General features: G+C 34.1%; 1 protein-coding gene across 3 annotated transcripts in view; it reads right to left on the bottom strand.

Annotated features, from left to right (window-relative positions):
- Positions 1–20,536, bottom strand: part of NOVA1 (NOVA alternative splicing regulator 1) — a 122,417-nt gene extending 101,881 nt beyond the window's left edge. For 2 of the 3 annotated variants that reach the window (XM_083349767.1, XM_083349768.1), the window contains exons 1-2: positions 20,394–20,536; positions 18,479–18,622 (exon numbers count right to left, since the gene is read on the bottom strand). In XM_083349767.1, the coding sequence (XP_083205893.1) occupies positions 18,479–18,622; positions 20,394–20,529 (280 nt within the window). In that variant the 5' untranslated portion in view covers positions 20,530–20,536. Of the gene's footprint in view, positions 1–18,478; positions 18,623–19,686; positions 19,705–20,393 lie in introns of those variants that run through there. The other variant, XM_083349769.1, reaches the window with a different exon arrangement.
- Between the last annotated feature and the right edge of the window lie 339 nt (positions 20,537–20,875).

The following is a 20,875-nucleotide window of genomic DNA, read 5'->3' as shown; positions in this document are numbered from 1 at the left end:
GAACTGGCGCTTATATTTAATACTATAGCGTTGGAATCTTTTAATACTTGTGCTAGCTCTTTCTTTGGAACAAGTTTTAATGCAGGCAACCTTATTCTGTTATTTTAGATTCTTATTATTCTTCATTTCAGTCCTTTTTTTAGTTTTATAGCTTAGTTTTTTCTGAGGATTAAACAGAGGGGAAAGTGCTTGGTTTGGGAATGAAAAGGATCCAATAGCTATGTTGCCTTCCTCTACTGACTCTCACATGTTTGCCTCTACAGTCCAAGCTAATTCTGGCAAATCTTAGATGCCTTTGCTGTGGGTAGACCTTTGCAATTGCTTCTGTGAATATTTTATTTCACATTATAAATAAACATTGATCAGCTAGTCTTTGTTCTATCATTTCTGATTCTGGATTTTGTTTTTGTTTTTTTTAGAACTAATGCATTGTTTCATATATTCTCTATTCATTGGACTTGATTTATAATAGATTGTTATTCCTTTGTTTTCAATTTTTGTATATTTGCAATGGGTAAATACCTTTTCTTCTAGTTATTCTGCAGCTGTGGTTGGCCCTGGTTGCTAAGCTAGTAGCCCTGAATCCTGTAACCCATTTGTCAGCAGACATCCAAGAAGTAGCTCATGTGGTCCTTGTTGACCTGGGCGACAATCGATCTGGTATAGATTTCTGTAAATTACATCTCACCATATTGTTTACAGGAGACTCACTCTTCATCTGACTCATCTGGTTATACCTGTCCAGTATGGTTGATCCTCTGGCATAACTCTCATCTTCCTCAGAGCACAAAGGAAACACAAGCCTCATGTAAAATCAGTGCCTCACCAAGGGATTATTACTATAATGGTTTGTTGCACTGTCAGCCCAATGGAATTCTCCCACATGGCCCATCAAGAAAGGCCTACTTTCCTTCCCTTCCCCCATCTCCTTCAGATCTTCAGAAGGTAAGCGAGGGATTGAGGAGTGGACATGGCTCTGGGTATCCCAAGGGTGGGAAGCAAGCACAGGGTATCTCAGGGGGAGGAGGGAAGCCATGGGAGGCCCAAGGCAGGCATCCCTGAGACATCCCATGTGCACTGAACAGCCTCTGCATTTGTTTAAAGTATGCATTGGGGAGATCCAAGATGGGGGCTCTTTCACTTAATGAGTTTCATTTAACTGGGTTACCACCTTAAAGGGCAAGCTCCATTACTATAATAAATTGAGGATTACCTGTATTATTATTTTAATGTATTTAGTGTAAGCTACCTGGAATCTTGTTGTGGGATATGTTGTAAAAATAAATATCGTATCTTGTATAATGAATATTGAGATACCACACATTAACATTTGAATAACATGATTCAGTGGTCTTCCATTTATAATTAACCTTTATAAATATAATCAATTCTTTATAAGATTTACTATGCAAGATTAAATATAAGGAATTGAGAAGTACGGGTAGTCCTCAATTTACAATGGTTTGTTTAGTGATAGTTCAAAGTTACAACGGCACTGAAAAAAGTGGCTTCTGACCATTTTTCACACTTCTGACCATTGCAGCATCCCTATGGTCACATGATTTACATTTCATAATACACAAAAGATGAAGCCAAGCTGACTTTACGATGACAATTTAAATTTCATATTCACATGCTCATTTCTTAGTCACAATAATCACCTCAGAAAGGTAGATGCTAATTCCATAAAGATAACTTTATAGTATTAACAGTGATCACCTGCAATTATTTTCACATTTAGTCTTAACTGTTTTCATAGTTACAAATACCACTAAAATGGTAAAAAGAAAGGAACAATGTTATGCTTCCCTCAGTGATATTTGCTGAGAAACTTTCCACAAAAAATATTTTGAGAAGATTATAGAGTCAGCAATCAAAATGAGCGTTTTTCTCCTAATATGAATTTTAAAATGGTTTCTTTTTTGCTGGAATATTTCTAAATACTAATATAAAAGTATTATATATTCAAAAAGTATTTCAAGTTTTCAAGATTTAGATTTTTTTTAAAGAATATCTCATTTGAGAACTTCCAAACAAACTTTTAATGTGCTAAACATAAAATGCAAATTATAATAATCTACTTCATTAGATTTTTCATTAGGCATTTTTCATTAGGATTTTTCATTAGATTTTTTTCTAATCAAATATTTTAGCTGACTGAACCATTATTGGGAAAATGTTTAAATACTCATAAAATACACATTTATTAAATATAAGTTACGCACTAAAGTAAACATCTATTTTAGGCCAACAGATAATTTTCTAAAAAAAACACCAAAAAATGGCAAAAAATTAAAAGTATTGCTGTCTATAAACTTACAAATGCTCGCACTGCAAACATATTAAGCAGTGAGATTTTATAGTACACAATGAAAAAGGATACAGAACAATATATCCGTTCTGTATACACTGTTTTGTTATCCAACTGTCCTTTATATACAAATGCAAAATTAAAATCTTACAAATTTAAACATAATTTATGTCCCCTACTGCATTTTGATTTCATCCAGGCATTCTTGGCTATCAAAAATAAGACATCTATTCTTATCTAGAGGGTTTTTTCAATTTCTAAGAAATTTCATATTGCACACAACGTAACTCTACTATGTATGCATGTACCGGTATGTATATATGTACTATATATATGTATGTACAGATACATTTAGGGAACATAGTAATTTTGAACTATGATCGGATACACTTATCATTGAGATGTTTTGTTTTCCAAGATGGTTGTGTCAGTTCTTAATGTTCTCAAACAATTGTTGAGCAACTTATGAAAAAAAAATCCAATGAGTCCACTGTACAACAACTGACCAAGTAAAATGAAAGAAAATCAGCATCCATTGTCCTCATAACTGTTTTTATATCTTGTATTTATTCCTTACATAGTTTCTATAGTATAAAAAGTCTGGAGTAATCTCCACAGTACTGGCAAGAGCATGGTAAAGAGATCAATATCTTTCATATATGCAACTGTTAAAACTTTATTTTCTTTTTTTAAGGCTACTCCTGGACTTTCTCAAATTGAAAAAGAATCATCTCTGGATACCTGAGAGGAAAGAGAAATTACATATATTCTACGTCTGAGCTTAGAGGAATATTCTGGATGGGGAGGAAAAGATTTTGGCTTAATCCTGACAAGACTTAATAACTATAGTTGTTTTAGTCCCCTAGTCAGGGATATTTACACTTTTGGTCTTGGTTAGGAATATACTTTTCTATTCAAGGCTACTATGCAATTTGGAGGGTTAAAATTCCTGTTCAAAAAGCAGGTGACAGCTATAGCCAGGAGGACCTTTGCACAAATTCACTTTATATACCATTTACACCATTCCTTTGACCAGGAAATGGTTACTCATACTCTAATTATCTCATAATTGGACCGTTGTATATGAGGCTGCCCTTGAAAACCATCCAGAAGTTATAGCTGGTTCAAAATGCAGTGGTATGGCAATAATGGGAGTTCTTCATTATTCCCAAATGTCAGGACTGCTTCACAAGCTGCATTGGCAACTAGTTGCCCTCCGGATACAATTCAAGTTACTAATCATTATCTATACAGTTGTTCATGGCATAGAACCTGGTTATTTGGGGAATCACCCATTTTCAACTGTTTCTGTCATTCCAATACATGTAGTAAGACCTGCTGAATGAAACATTGTCATCTTATATCAAAACAGTGTGTTGTCTCTGTTACAGCCCCTAATTTATGAAAGAGCATCCCCCAGAGATGCATATGGTCCCAAGCCTCATCTCTTAAGACTTGGTTATGTTTCCATGACAGAGATATTTTTTTTGAAACTCCTTTCATAAAATCATACAGCTGGAAGGGATCTTAGAGGTCTTCTAATCCAAACCCCAGTCCAAGGAAGGAATCCTTTTACCATCCAACAGTCATCCAATCTTTTAAAATGTCCAGAGATGGAATACCCAGAACTCTAGGAGGCAAGCTGTTCTACTGATTAATCATTCTTAGTGTCAGAAAATATCTCCTTATTTCCAGGTTGATTCTCCCTCTGATAAGCTTCCACCCACTGCTTCTTGCCCTGCTCTCAGGTCTATGGAGAATAAATTCATACTCTTTTCCCTGTGACAGCCCTTCAAGCACTGAAAGACTCCTATCATGTCTTCCCTGAGCTTTCTCTTTATTAGGTTAAACACAACTAGTTCCCTTAGCCATTCATCATATGATCTAGCCTCCAGATTCCTTATCATCTTTATTGCAGTTTATGTGGTTTTATATGGGCAGACATTATATATATATATATATCTTTGGTCATTCGGGTTTTTTCCCACGTAGAATTGAATGTGTAAGAGCGATATTTCCATGGCCATGTGGCCAGCATGGTTATAATATGCTGAGGCTCAAAGAACAGTGTTTTCTTCCCACCAAAGTGGTACCTATATATCTAGTTGTATCTGCATGCTTTTGAACTGCTAGGTGGGCAGGAGCTGGGGCAAGTAATAGGAGCTCACCCTGTTGCACTGTGCTCAGGTCTTAAACCTGGGCCGTCAGCTTTCCAGCTGACAAACTCAATGTCTTTTATCTTTTAGCCATCGCGCCCCCATATTTTTAAAATACTATTTACTTAAATACTATACATATTGTTAAGCTGCCCAGAGTCTATTCAGTCAGGTGGCTTCAAACCACAATCAATCAATCAATCAGATACACAGCTTCCAAAATGTACCGTACAATTCACATCTACTCTCTATTGTTGTTACACTTAAATGTCCTACATATGTATACTTTAATATATATTTCTCATTTTAAAAAAATAAAAACTGATTCAATAATAATATATAGATTTCTCTGTCCTACCTAACACAAAAGCAACCCCATTGTTTAAATTACCAAATGTCATATCTCTGAATGAAATATATAATACAGATGCAGATACATAATATGGCATTGACATATACCTGCAATGACATATGTATTTAACTTTAACACGTTACTTTATATATGCAAACTACTTTAATATCCCAATAACCAATACACATTTAATTTTGGTATTTCTTATAATTAATCTCTTGTCTATACTGCACTGCAGCAAATTAAAAGCATTTAAGAAGACCTAAGCCGAAGTCTTAAAAAATCTGCCCAGTCGAGGAGGTATTATTATCCCTTTGTAAAAAATTTTCAAGCAAATTATATTCAGCATATGCTGGTTTGGAAACTGCAAGTATCCATCATGATTAATAGGCACTGAAATTTATCTCCCATTAATTTTCTTAATCCATTTTAAAGTCACTAATTGTAGCCACTGCTACATTTTGCCATAGTGTGTGTGTGTGTGTATACACACACACACACACACACACACACACACTTACCTGGAGGGGTTACCCACCTCCAAATATACTAGAAATCAGTTTAACTCTGCCAATCTCAAGATACCAAAACGATATATATTTCTTTTTCATGCATTATTATATTCCCAACAGCCATGAGTACTAGAACTTTTTCTTGTAGGAAAGTGATTCAGATGCCTTAGCATTTTAGTTTTATTTTTTGCAACTTTTCTAACTCTACAGAATCCTCCAGAAATGAACGTTAGAACAGTATATGGTATTCCTAACGCAACCGCATCAAAGATTTTCACAACAGGAACAACCGAACAGGAGCAATTTAATTTTTCTTTCCTTTTTAAATGGTACCTAGCACAGAATTTTCCCCTGTCATCTAATTAATCTGTGCTGCTTGGGCACAGGATTACACATTTAAATTGAAAGCATAATATAGTTTTTATTCAAGATATTAGAATATATATTATTATTATTATTATTTCCATTTATATACCATTAGCTTTCTCCTAATGTAATATATAATTTTAAATCCATTGCATATTGATTAGATAATTCCACATGAAAACAATTCCACAACTTTAGTATTACCTGCCTAAAGAAGTCATTCCCTCTCTTCATGAATTTTAATCATAATGAATATAAATAAATCATATTATTGGACATAATTCAAATCTTACTGATTATTGAAAATGATCATGGCATTTTACCATATACTTATTTTTAAAAAAAAACTCAACAGATTAATTCATGGATAAGCAGGACTTAATCGTACATATCAGTTTCATTTTTCTCCTAGAATCTTCCATCCTCCAATTAGACTAAAAGTATTAATTTTCACCAAATGGAATTTATAATTCCATGCAATAATCTATCCCACTTATCTCAGCTTTTCTTCATTTTAGCAGTGTTAGAATTGTTTGTGATGGAAGCAGAAGCAGGAAAGAGATACGTTATTATTGCCATTGTTGATCAAATGGGAGTCAGAAAATCTTGGTGATCTATGGAACTCAATAAGAGATTTAACATTATATTGCAGTTGTTAACTACCTTCTTCCCACCGTGAACTAATAAGTATAAGGAGAGAGCAGAGCTTAAAGATAATGGAAATGTTCACTTCATCAAACAGGAATAACTAAAATGTAATATTTCCCATAGATAAAACCTTTAAAATAGTCTTGCTGAAAAATCACAGGAGATAAGGACGAAATAAACCCTTTGTATATTAATCATGTTCCACAAACCTTTTCAGAGCCAGCTTGGGCCAGTCACTCTTTCTTAACTCTAGGAAGAACACAATGGCAAACTACTTCCAAAATATATTGCCATAAAAACCGCTTAGATTTATTCTTATTCTTATTTTAAATTTTTATACCACCCTTTTCCCGAAGGACTCAGGGCGGTGTACAGGGCAATAAATATTGAAATATAAATACAAAAGTTAAAAAAGATTAAATAATTATGCCCAATATAATACAACAATTAAAACTATGTTAAAAATGTCCAGGTAGTCACCAGGATTCAAGATTAACTAACTCAAAGGCACACGTAAACAAAAATCCTTAAAAGGCAGAGCAGGATGATGAAAATGATCATGATGATGACATGGATTACTGCAATTATAATTGCTAGGAGTTGAGAATGGCCTGATTCCATATAATCTATCTAAGGACTCTAAACTATATAGAAAATGACAGCAAATCACATTTCGGAATCACCCTTCTCCCGTTGTTTCTGCCATCCAGTAAGACCTTTAGGATTAGGATTAGGATTTATTAAATTTATATGCTGCCCTTCTCCCTAAGGACTCAGGGTGGCTCACAACAATAAAAATTAAGAGACATAAAATACAAAAATTAAAAAAAGAATTAAACAATGAATATAAGAAATACAGGACAATTTACACAATAAAAACCAAATTAAAAACCATAGTCAGTCCAGGCCCACTTGTTGGAACAACCATGTCTTCAGGTCACGGCGGAGGCAGTTCATTCCAGAGGGTCGGCGCGCCCACAGAGAAGGCTCTCCCCCTGGGGGTTGCCAGCCAGCATTGCCTGGCCGACGGAACCCTGAGGAGGCTGACTCTGTGGGAGCGAACTTTGATGCACTGAGCAGGTCCCACCCTTAAAACAGTGTCCTATGAAGTGACACTTTTCTGTCATGGCACCTGCTCTCTGAAATAGTTTTCCCCTTAAGTTGCCCAATGCCCTGATCCTCTTGCCATTTAAATGAACCTTGAAGATTTGTCTCTTTCATCAGGAACATGGTTTAGTATTGTCTTGGCAGGAAATTTTATTGATGAATTAATGTTTTAACCACAAGATTTCATCTTCTTTCAGATTTTATCATATTGTATGTTGTTTAACCTGTCTTGTGACCCAGAGTTGTAATGAGCTAGGTAACATAAATTCTATTTAAAAAATAAGTACCTGACATAAATACTTTAAAAAATCTAGATAAGATCATCAACCTATTTGTTTGCAAAGATTTAGAAAGGAACTAGGTAATTATTAGAAGCCAGAATAGTTCATTAAACATTGATCAGACAAGACAAATCTTACTACTTTATTTCTGACAAAGTAATTAGATTACCAATGACAGGTGATGGATTTGGTGTATCTAGACTTCAATAAGGCACCTGATAAATGGTCCCTCTATCAGATTGATTCACACATGGTTGAACAATAAGATTCAATACAGAATCCTTAATAAATCTACTATATATGTACACAGAGAAAAGTACATGGTAGTCTACCTCAGAGTTCAGTCCTGGCCCCAGCACTCTTTAATATTAATGACTTAGAAAAGAGGATAAAAAAGATGCTTATTAAATTTACAGACAACACAAAGCTTGCAAGAGAATTACTAACAATATCCCTTCCAGCTCTATTCTATTCTAATATTTCAGAAGACAGATTCAAAATGATCTTTGGGCATCAGGACATTTTCAATTTAGACACTGGACATTTTCTCAAAACAATGAAGTGAATGACAAGAAATGTAGGGCTCTACACTTATATACAAAAAATCATATAGGCTGTACCTAGCTGAGCAATAGTATTTGTGAAAAGAATCTGGGTACCTTGATAGATCATAGATTAAGTATGAACAAAGTGACATACTGTAGCTGCCAAAGGTCTTTGTGGATTATTGGGCTGTATCAACAGAGGTACAATGTTGAGGTCATAGTAAGTAACAGTTCTGCTCTATGCAGATTACATCTAAAATATGTCAGTAGAACTAGTTTTAAACATATAAACTTCTAAAGAAAAGACAACTAAGGACACTTCTGATAATCATTTTGAAACAAACAACAATTTCTTGAGCACGAGAACTATTCAGCGATAGAACAGTGTGACTTTTGATGTCTTAGGGGCCTCATCGCTCAAGGTTTTCAACAAAGGTTGAACAGCCATTTGCCTGATGTGGACTGAAGATAGCTGCCCTACTGGGTTAGATGATTTCCAATATTTTTCAACCACCTATGATTCAACAAGACACTACTGCAAATCACAAACACAGTAATAAAACATCACAGCAGTACTGCATCAATTGCTTGATCAAATCTGAATGCCTCTTATTTCACTAGAACCTATGACTTATTTCATTACAACCTACAACTCAGTTTTCAACTATTCATTCAAGAAAGTGATAAAACAATCTTTCAAGATCTTCTAAACAGTCTTCAGACGTCTTCAGAAGGTCACAGAACTAAGAGCCATCCTTGTTCACATGCTGTTTCAAAGGAAAGAAGTACTTATAGAGAATGGCTGCCTTCATTCCTCTTGTACTTCACCTTATTCAATTAAGGCTCAGAACAGGCATTTTGTGCTTGTACAGACTGGGCAGTTAAAGTATCTGGGGCAGGCCACTTCAGAGGTTCCCAGATCTACATGGGATTTATTTTATTATTTATTTGATTTGCTTGCCACCCATCTTGCTGCTTAATTATATATAGTCATTATCATAATTTTGTGAAGCTTCAGTAGAAATAATTTTCTTAACATTTCAACCCATACATACAAATAGTTTAAAATTTTCGATTAGAGAAAGTGAAAGATATTAAAGCTGATGACACACTGTTTCAAACTAAGTTCTGAGCATAGTGCTTTGGAGGCTGAGTGAACACAGAACAAAGAACCACAGAAATAAGGAAAAGCATTTCCCAACAGAGAGAGGGAAGAAAGCGAAAACATGAACACCATCTTCCCACTAAATTCTGCTAAAAATATAAAAAGAGAAATCATCAAGTGCAAGAATAGCAGCAACAGTAGCTGGCTAGAATCATGACACTTGTAAGCATAATAAATATGTTACGTTAAAAATTATGTTCCTCCAGCTATAAAAGCATTTCTTAAAAGCAATGCATCAAAGTGATATTATAACTAAGCATAAACCTTAATACAAGCATAGAACATTATGAGATAGGACTATGGAATTCTAACTAGATCCTACATAAAAGTCCTTTCCAGTAAATTAACTTTTTTATTATAATGATTTTTGAACAATTGCTAATTTACTCAGTAATGTTCTTATATGCAGCTAATACCTTTCTGCAGTGTTCATCTGTAAGTTCCATTCAGCAAAGCTTTAAGTCAGATCAAGAGGTATCATCTTGCAGCATGCTACTAATGGAGGTTAATTGCTTATTTTTTATTTGTCTCTCAAGTCAGTCTTGATCCCCGATGATTTCATTGAGCATGTCTCTGTACTTTTCTTGGCAAGATTTTCAGAAGTAGTTTACCACTGCCTTCTTCTTAGGAGTAGGAGACAGTGACTGAGCCAGGCCACCCAGCTGGCTTTGCACCTTTAAAACTGAAGTAGAATTCATGGTTTTCCAGGCTCTAGCCTGGTGCCTTAAACCACTACAGTAAACTTCCTTTTTTCCCGATTAGATTTTTTAAAAGTTATTCCTGATTTAGGCTTTGAAAAATACTGAGTTACACCAGAAAGCATTATTACACTAAAAATTAAATTAAATCTCATGGAAATGAAAGCTGAAATTGCCAAAACCTATAAAAAAACTAACTGGAAGTTGCACATAACTAATCCTACTGTCTTGATCAATAAAGATCCCCTCAAACTGACTGAGACTTTGTGTTCTTCAGTAATCTAAACTTGTAGTTTCCTAGCCTTGTTCTAAGAAGCAGTTTTGCATTGCCTTCTTGTAATACAGGAATCTTCAAACTTGGCCCTTTTATGATTTGTGGACTTCAACTCCCAGAATTCCTCAGCCAGTGTGTCTGGCTGAGGAATTCTGGGATTGAAGTCCACAAGTCATGAAAGGGCCAAGTTTGAAGACCCCTGTTCTAATATGTCTTCAAGTAACCAATCCAGTCTACTGTACTGGTATTCCCTGGTAGCCTCCCATCAGAGTACTAATTTGTCCCAACCCTTCAAATCTCAGATTAGGTCAGCTATGTGCTACAATCACAGTGTCCTAGATCAGTTGTAAATTTACAAGAATAAAATGTTAAATTTAGTGTTAATTTTTTGTCTGTCCATATTTAGCAGATTGTTATGACTACATATAATTGTTTATCTTGACAACTCTCTTATTCTCAGATCAACCTAGCACTATTTATAAGAGAACACAACTGTCTTAAATGAAACCATCACAACAAAACCAACAATGTTTATGAACAATAAAATATAAGTTAAAATAAACTTGATTAAAAAAAAACATTAAAGCAAAATAATAAAAAAAATCCGAAGCACAGCCTGCTTCAACAGAGGACAGGATTCCATTCTTGGGGCACTATGTTGAGGAGAGCCCACTCCTGGCCATTACACAATAAACTAAACACACCAGCTTATTTGATCAGAAATATAGGTAGAAACATGGAGACTTACTCAGAAACAAACTCTTGAATTGTTTAGTGTTTAAAATTTAATGTTACCCCTCAGTTCACAGAAGGCTTTTTGACCCGGCAGAGGTTTCTATAAGTAGAAGAGACTCAGTTTTTGTCTACCTTTCCTTTCTGAGTTCAACCCTTGCTCTTCTCCAAATGCATTCCAGTGGCTTAGGAGACCCTTTGAAGAGTAAACACTAACTCTTTTCTTCTTATGTTCACAGACATACACAATGAAGCAAAGCATGCTAATGTAATAATGAGTAAAACATAATAAAACCATAGAAAAGGATTTCCTTAAATAAATATTCTTTATAAAGTACACAAGATAAATGATAATTAAATATCTCAATATTTTATAATAGTAAAGATTTTTATCTTTTATTTAAAAGAATTATTTAATTTAAAAGATTAAAATACTTAATCATGTCCTTTTTTCATTTATATATGGTCATACTTGCCCCCCAGCTGTTATTTGTCCATCTGAACATTTTCGCTAGCAGACCTGTAGATTAGGAGGTAAGGGATGGAAGAAAAAGAATCAAAATGACAGCATGGGGGAGGGCTAATGCAGGATTTTCACCCTGAATTCTGTTGGGAAAAAACTGTTTTAAATAAAAAAACCAGAAGTATTTTCTATACTACAGATTTCTTGGATATTATATAAATAATAAAGCTCTGAAAACAAGTACTATGTGTAATATTATATTTCATAGGAACTATTACCACTTGATTCAACTAATTAGCGTAAGTGAAAATTTTATTAGTTTTATTGCCATTAAAAAAAGATGATACTACTGTATCTGAATATCTGAGATTCTACAATAATGAATCCATTATCTGTGAGCTATATAAATTCTTTAAATAAATAAATAATGAATAAATGAATAAAGCTATGATCTAAGTTAAAGTGACAAGATAATATCTCCTTGGTGGTTATACACCACTAGCCATTGAAAACAAATAAAAAATGTGCATACGCCCATATCTTAAACTATTATCTATTAATTATGATAGAATGATATATCCATGTTGACCAAATAAGCAATATATAACACAGCACAAAATGGATATCAGGGACCATATGAAATTGAACAACAGAAAAATGAAGACATAATTACTGAATGCTTTAAACCAAACATGTCAAACTCACGACATCATGTGACATCATGAGACGTATTGGGATTGTTTTGCCATTTCTGGCAATGGGGTGGGCACGGCTTCTGCGGGCTGGCAGTTTGACACCCCTGCTTTAAACTATAAAATGACATTTTATATATGTGTGTGCTTTCAAGTCAGTCTTAATTCTAAAGAGCTACATGGAAAGTGGTTTGCCATTGCTTCCTTCTCACAGCTGACAGTGAGTGATTGGCACCAAATCACCCAGTAGTCTTCATGACTAAATCAGGATTGGAACTCACAACCTACCATTTTCTAGCTAGTACCTTTAACCACTGTACCAAAGTAGCTCTTATGTAAGATTTTAGCAAAACTAAATAAATCTAGCATTCTTAAGAATATTGGATTTAGTACTAGAATACTAAAATGAATTATATTGGAAGCAATATTGTTCAGTAAGTGTGATTTATACAGTAAGACGCGTTTTGAACTTGGCAAAATACAAAGAATCTCAAGGAAAATTGCACTTGACAGTCTAGCATATTTGGCCCAAACAAAATATAAAGCTGATTCATAACTATGCTATAATGCAAAGCTTTTAAAATCTCTGAAGTTTGGCATTATTTAAATACTTAGTAGTTCTGAAAAAAGTATGACAAAGTCAGAATCATACAGTTTTAAAGTTCAACTTCCTGAATTGTTAAAATTAACCCACACGCTTATGCTATTAAAAATTGTATTAAAACTTAAAATCAACAAATACATTTTACACTGGATGTATTTTTTTTCAAAATAGCATTCAGTATGTAGAACAGTTTTGGTCAGATTCAAAAACAAAATAATTTTAGGACAAATAAATATGTATGTACTGTAGTACTTAATGTTCCAAATTAAATCCCATGCAATAAGTAAAGATAACAATATATCACTAATTGTGATGTCAATATTATATAAACCAAAATGCTATATAAAGAATACATTTCTATGTAAACAAATGTATTCTACAATGTATTCAATACTGATTCTAATCTGGCATTTGCCACACATGCTTCTTCTAAATAGTTCTTACTGATTTCAACACAACTTCTCTCAACAAAAGAATGCTCAAAATACTTATCCAAATGTACAAACACATCTTGCAAATTACAACTATATATGTCCAAAAAGAATTTTTGCAAACATTTGCCCTTATCACAGTCAAAACTGAAAATAAATGATCAGCCATTTTAAAACTGTTTTTAAAACAAGTGCATGACAACAGCACTTCAGATCTGTAGCATGTATTGCCTTTTATGCTATGACACTGCAGCCTCTAAGGGTCAGATTAATTAAGATCAACAGCAGCTGCAGTGCAACGTGAGAAGTACACTGCCATAATTCCCACCAGTCTAGCCCAATTACCTGCAGCATTCCAACACAGGACAACTGACAACCTTCAAGTCTACCAAGTCATTCATTCCCGCCAGACTGATGATACATAAAAGCAAACTGAACTCTTTCTCAGAATGGTTACAACTCCAACTACACCTGCCGCAAAGTACAAACATTATCAAGTTTCTACAGATGTTGTTTAAACTGGAACTATGGCTAAAGGTGATTATACAAAGTCCTCATTTAAATCTCAAGTTCACAATAATTTGTGCTTTCCAACTATGGAAACAATTCAATAATAAATTATTTTCTTTCCAACTATATTGGCAAGAAAAAAAACTACTGAATAGAGTGATTTTTTAAAAAAATATTTTTAAATAATTGTTTAAAACTTATGTTATTTGGGAAATCAGGGAAAAAGTTAAAAGAAAAATGTTTTCCACTCATTTGGTAAAACACAGCATTACAATGAAAATTTTGAATGACAACATTGTATGGTTCCTTTTTTTAATGAACATTAAAAAAAGTATATGTTTTAAGTATTGATTGAAATAAGTAATTATGAAAACATGTAGTACAGAGTTTTTATATTCATTTCTTCACTAGCATAGAACATGAAAAAGAAAAATTAAAGAATTATTCTAAATTAGATATCTCCCTAACAAAAACAAAAACCGCTGCATGCTTTTTTCAACAAGAGAATATATATATCAATCATATAATTATGTATTGCTACATCTTACAACTATGTTGAAATAGAAATTTAATAAATATTAACATTTGAAAACCTTGCTGAAGTATGTGTCTTCTTTCAGTTTTGTCATTCTCAAATTTCAATAACTTAATACTGATATGTAACATCTGCAAAACAGAGAGACAACTTTGAGAAATTTCTCAACTATACTCATTGATAATCTAATCCCAAAACACATTCCATTAGAAATCACTTCCAAATGTTTAGTTGCATATAAATATATTGAGTTGAGCTTCCTTGACGTAACTTGGCAGAATACATTATACTCAGAATATAGCAGCATTTTCATTTAAGAATGTTCCTTCAGGAATTTATAGAGATTGATAGCTTAATTGACTTGAAAAGAGAGCAAGAATTAACAGTTCACAAGGTGATACTTTAATCTTTCTAACACTGTTTACATATAAAGCTACAATCCTCTGCACATTTTACTGGAAGACAGTTTTAAGTTATACTCATAAACAGAAACAGTCATCAGACTCTTCTGCGGTCAGGATCCACTCTAAATATAAATAACAGACTTTTTTTTTAAAAAAAGAATGTTATGTTTTTACAAATGCACAATTCAACTTAGAACTGAAAGAATCTAGCTCTTCTCCAACAACGGTAAATGCAATCATCAAGTCCAAAACCCTAACCCTGTTAAGTGTTAAGTCTTAACAACTATAAAATATATGGTAAATGGTAAAATTCCACTGGGTAGAAAAAGTCCAATAAAGAAATATTCTATACACACAAAAAGTAAACCAAAGTGCTCCCATAACATATACAAAACATCAGTATAAAACAAACAGAACTATTATTAGAAACAATCCTTTCATTTTTCATAAAACAGAAAAGAAAAAAGAAAAAAAGTATAGCTGAGAATTATACCTTTGAATAACTTGTAGTCAATGACTAGATATATAGATGCAAAAGGAAAGTAACTGAATTTTTCAGATCACAAGGCCCATAGTGATCCAATTTGAATATTCATCAAAACTATTTCTTTATGAATCAGTTTTCAAGTAGGTTAGCAACATCAATACAACTGTAATAATGTTCTTTTATTTAAGCAACATCCTAAAATGAAGAGAGGAAACGTAAAGCAAATGCTAAAACTTAAAAGACATATAATCTCATTGTTCCATTATGCAAAATGATATCTTCATTGGAACACATCTTCAAGCATCAGACTGCCAAGTTATACAATGTCTTCATGCATTAGTTTTAAGTTTCAACTTCAATCTTAATTATGCATTTAATAAACACTTTAAAAATAAAATCATGAAAAATGATTCAATACCATTTTAGATTTAACCTGTTTTCTAAATTCATTAGCACCTTTCATTTTTGTGTTGTACAACATTTTTTTAAAAAAAGTCTTCCATCTGATTAGCTTGAGAATATGAACCCCAGACAAATACTGACACATAGTTGGCCATGTATCTGAGAATACATTTGCATGTATTTAAGATGAACCACAGAACAGGATATATCCACACTTCGATTTATTGTTTAACATGATTTACTAAATTTTCGTAAAACCCTCTCATACCACGCTGGATTCAGATGAGATACTAAAATCAAGTAATTTAAAATATTCCTTACAAAGTATAATATATCGACCCTCCGTCCCCCATAACTAATATTTTAACTAGAACAGGGTCACATATATAGTTGTCATATTCACAAGTACATATGTAACAGTTTCTAGAAGAAATACTTATTGCACTTTATGAAGATGAATTTTAAGAAATAAAGCTATTAATTTATCACACAGACTGCAAGAAAATGTCAAACCCATTTACAGTTTATCAAGAAAAAATGACCAATATTCAATCATGTCTCTTTTTTTGGAAACAATTTGCACAATAGGAAACAGTCATTAACAATTTATTTAGTTATATGTCTGAATAATGGTAATTATTCTGAATATCTGGCATTTAAATTCTGAATGAAAATTTTATGATGAGAAAATACAGTAAGTTTCAAGCACTTACGTTAAAATTTCAACATAAATTTTTAAACTGCTTTAAAAAAACAGTTTTCAGGCGTAATTAAAAGCATTATCTAAAGATGTATTTTTATTTACTATGATCACATCACTATTTATCATACAGTACATAATACAAACATATATTATAGGTTACATAATTTTATTGCACAATATGCTCCCAATATGCACATAAAAATGCTTAAATATTTAAGCAACAACTATGAAACTAAGTATCATCGATTTCTAGCACTAATCATATTAAAAGTAGTTCACAGAATGAAATTATTCAGTTATAGAGAACTCTTAACACATTAACTTAAATTTTATACTTAGAAATGTGAATATCCATTTTAATATAAGAGTAGTATAATACTAGTATAATTCAACTTAAAATTGGTTTGAAAAAGGCCACATATTAACAGCTTAAAAAATGCTTAAAGTTGATAAGATTTTTCAGGCTTATGGTTAAAAGGGAAACAATTTCTAGCTCAACTAATGACTTGAGTGCCTCACATATGTCCATCTCTTCAGGTAAGAATCTAATTCATGTACATCAAATTTATGAAAGCTATCCTATAGTGTAGCTTCAGGTATTCAGTAACATCTACACCTGTTACAGATTACACAAGCTAACTCCATTCTATCATTTCCTTCAAAGGGAATGTGTTTACGTCACACAGGAACACAATGTGGAAAACCTCTCACCATCCCTTTTGTATTTTATTAAACATAGGCAAAGGTTCTATTTTCAGCTGAAGCTTCAGCAAAGTGCCTGCATGAGCATCCAGGATTCAATTCAATTAAACATTTAATGATTATTTAAATTAAGAGGGAAATTCTTGTAAAGTAGTAGACTGAAGTCTAATCTTGCCTCGCATATATATATATACTTAAAGTTGAATATAATTTCAAATTTGCATAGCCAGTCATAGTATCTGTTCCGTCACTCCATCATCTCTAATTAAATATCTTCTTCATGGACCATATAAACATGTGATTTATATTAAAAACTATTGTGTCCAAATTCAATTTAGAAGCTCAGTTATAATCTCAGAACAGTTGTTATTTTAAGTATTATGATCTGTACCTTATGTGAACCATATATTGTATTTCATGCTTATCAAAAATTATATAAGCTGTATCATCAAATTTTAAAACACTTCACTAGTGGAATTTTACCTACACGTATCTGTGTATAAAATCACGAATACTTAAGCTCAACATCTGTATCTAAACATATGTAAACTTCAAAATGCAAGACTGCAAAAAATCAAACATTCCTGATGCTTCTTTCAATTACCTTCACAATTGCCTTTTAAACTCATTTTAAAACCCAGACATATCTCTGAAAACAATCAGCAAATGCAAAGCAGCTTTCCTTTCACAAGAAAAAAGGCCATCTCAATGCAAAGTTACCACTGTTAGAATTAGAAAATCAATGCACTATCGGGACTATAGCTATTACTGCTATAGACATTAAACACTTGTTTTAATTTATATGAGGTAATCAGTATCTGTGCAAGAATTCAGAAATTTTTTAAAAATATTATGTATATAATATCACTGTACATTATTCAGCATGTGAATATGCAGTGTGTTAATGCTTATGCCCACAGTATAACTACATCAATCTCCTTTTCTCATTAGTGTCGATTATTACACAATAGGTTTCTATTAACTATCACAACTAAAATAACCAAATACCAAGGAAATATCTAAAGAGCACCACTTCCTCTCTTTTATTTTGACTAATATAAATGAACAAAGAAATGAAATAGAACCAAGGTATACAGCAAATTTAAGGTTAAAGGCCTATTCTACAAGGACCACACAGGTTTGGTTTCGTTTTAACTTATGACTTTGATTATAATATTTGACATTTTCTTGAGCAAAATACCAAAGATGAAATCTAATTTTTAAAATATTTATTGGAATAACACAGTTGCTACTAGATAATAAGCTGATATTTTTAAAAAACAAAATAGTCAAATTCAGTATTTGTTCAGAATTACATTTGATAATTCACTTTACTACTAATGGTAGTGGTATGATTCTTTTTAATTAGTCAAGAAAAGAACTGTGGTTTACACCTACCTGGGTAAAAGTCTTTGGATTTAGAAAGCTTGATGGTAGCCCCAGTCTCTTTCTGCAGCTGAACAATTGTCTGTCCTCCCTTACCAATTATAGATCCAGCCGCATAACTAGGTATGAGGACTTTTAGAAAATATTGGCCGTCCTCTGGAAAAAAAGAGACAAAAGGTTAATTTATTTTCCAAAACATTTTCTCTCAGAGCTATAAAATATGCCTTTCTCTTACAAATATTAATACACCATTCTTTTATACACACTGTATTTAGCCAATATTAAATTAATATGTTCTTAAATTTGAGATGTTACGGGATGCAATGACCTAATTCAAGTTATAATTCCAGGCATAAAACAGTTCCTGTATGGTTCTATTTAACTTCATGTTAACAATAACATAAGCCAAAGTGTATTTCACTCTCTCTCTCTCTCTCTCTCTCTCTCTCACACACACACACACACACACACACACACAGGAAAAGAAAATGATCAGGAAAGATCAAAGTCCTTAAAATGGTATAATCAAATTAAAGAAAGTAGAAAATTGTTAGAACCAAAGGCTATGTATTGTTGCCCTATACTCTTCGAAGAATACACTGCTTTTTGTTAAATAACCCAGAATCTGAGGCTTTACTCAAAGTTATCCTGAAGAAAACTCAAAATAATGTGGTTATGATAATTTGCCTAAGTAATCCTGATGTATTTCTTCACCATTTCTTGGTAGCAATGATCTCTTAAGCTCATTAAAGGACATTAAGAATTTTTCCCAGTTAAAAGGAAGCTAAAACCCTGCATGCATTTAAAAAGTGACTAATGTAAATACTTGCAAAGTAAGAGTTTAAAAAGTCCCAAAATAGGTAGGAATAAGTACCATGAATAAAACAACTTCCCCTTTATAACTGAACAATCGTACTGCTTCCTTCACAGAACTTACACCATCAATTCTATGGACTAGGAAAAAATAAACTGTTCTGAGAGGATTGCATGTAAAAACCAACACACATTTTAAGACCCTTCTTTATTAAACAGCCCAACTTTATTTTTATTTTTTTTTTGTTTTGCAGCCACCTAAGAGCAACCTCACTTTCTCTGAGTCAACGTCCCAGCTGATACAGGTGCATCCTTCCCCCCCCCCAAAAAAAAAACACATTATACAAACGTTAAATACATCAGCTATCTACTTCTGCTGTTTCTTAACGCTGGATGAATAAATTCACCTCTGCCTCGGTGCATTGTTATGAAGACTCCAGTGCAAATGAATAGAGGAGATGCTGGTCCCGTTATAACTCATCTCATCCAGGAAGAGCAGGATGTTAACTAACAAGTCACCGCACCAAGACAGACAACTCCCGCCCTCCCTCCTCAAACCTCTCTCTGACACACACACGCGCGCTTACACACACCCCATCACAGTGACCCAGCCCCAGGAAGCACAAATCTGTGCAACATTTTCCACCGAAAAGGAAAGTGGTGCCAGGAAATAAAAGACCAAGTTTTGCTGCCGCCGCCGCCGCCGCTGCTGTTTAATCTACCTGGCGACTCACAAAAGGGGGAAGAGGGAACAGTGGGTGAAAGTGCCTTTTTTCCAGCCGCCATTTATCCGTTTAGTTCTTCCAACTGTTACCACGCGTGCAAGAGGGTCGGTGGAAGAAGACTTCTGAGCTCCTTCGCCCAGAGTGTCAAGGCTGAAAAGCGCGGGCCCCCCCTCCGCCCCGCCACTACGAATATGTGAAATTAAAATAAAACGGGGCTGCTAGATGCTTGAAAGGCGACGCCATTTTGATGAATGATAACATTTGAGAAATAAGGAATGTTTGGGGAAGGAAAAGAGGGAGAGGCGAGTCGAGGAGGCAGGTAGGAAAGGGGAAGGTGGGTGGGGAATTGGGTAGCGGCAGGAGGAGGAGGAGGAGGGGAAAATACCCACCGCCCGTGTTGGTCCTTTTGGTGCTGCCGGCTTCAGGGGGAGCTTCAAGTGGTCTTTTCCGAGAGTCCGGCGGGTCCAGGTCTATGGGTACCCCAGGATGGGTCCCGTTCTGCTGGATGGGAGCTGCCGCCATCATGTTTGCTGCCGCCGCCGCCGCTAGAAGGATAACTGGCTTCTCCCTTCGGGGTGGGGGGAGCAGGGAGGGGGAGGAGGAGGAGGAGGAGGAGGGGGCTCGTCCCGCTTCTTTCGCTTTTCTTCCGTCCTCTGAAATTTCAAGCTAATCTGCGAAATCGGTCCGTCCCCCCTCCCACCAAAAAAAAAGATGCTTTCTTGGAGTGGGGGGTAGGCGCTTGTTTGTCTGGCACCGGTGAAACGGGGTGGAGGGGGGGGAGAGAGAAAAGGGAGAGGAGGAGGGAAAAAAAAAGCAGGCTGGACGGCTGGCTGAAGGAGCAGCTGCAGTGCAGTGCCAGCAAAAGCTGAGG

Source organism: Vipera ursinii (assembly GCF_947247035.1).
Source record: "Vipera ursinii genome assembly, chromosome: 1".
NCBI classification, from domain to species: Eukaryota; Metazoa; Chordata; class Lepidosauria; order Squamata; family Viperidae; genus Vipera; species Vipera ursinii.
Note: the sequence above shows the minus strand (reverse complement) of the source record. Positions and strands in the feature narration are given on the sequence as shown.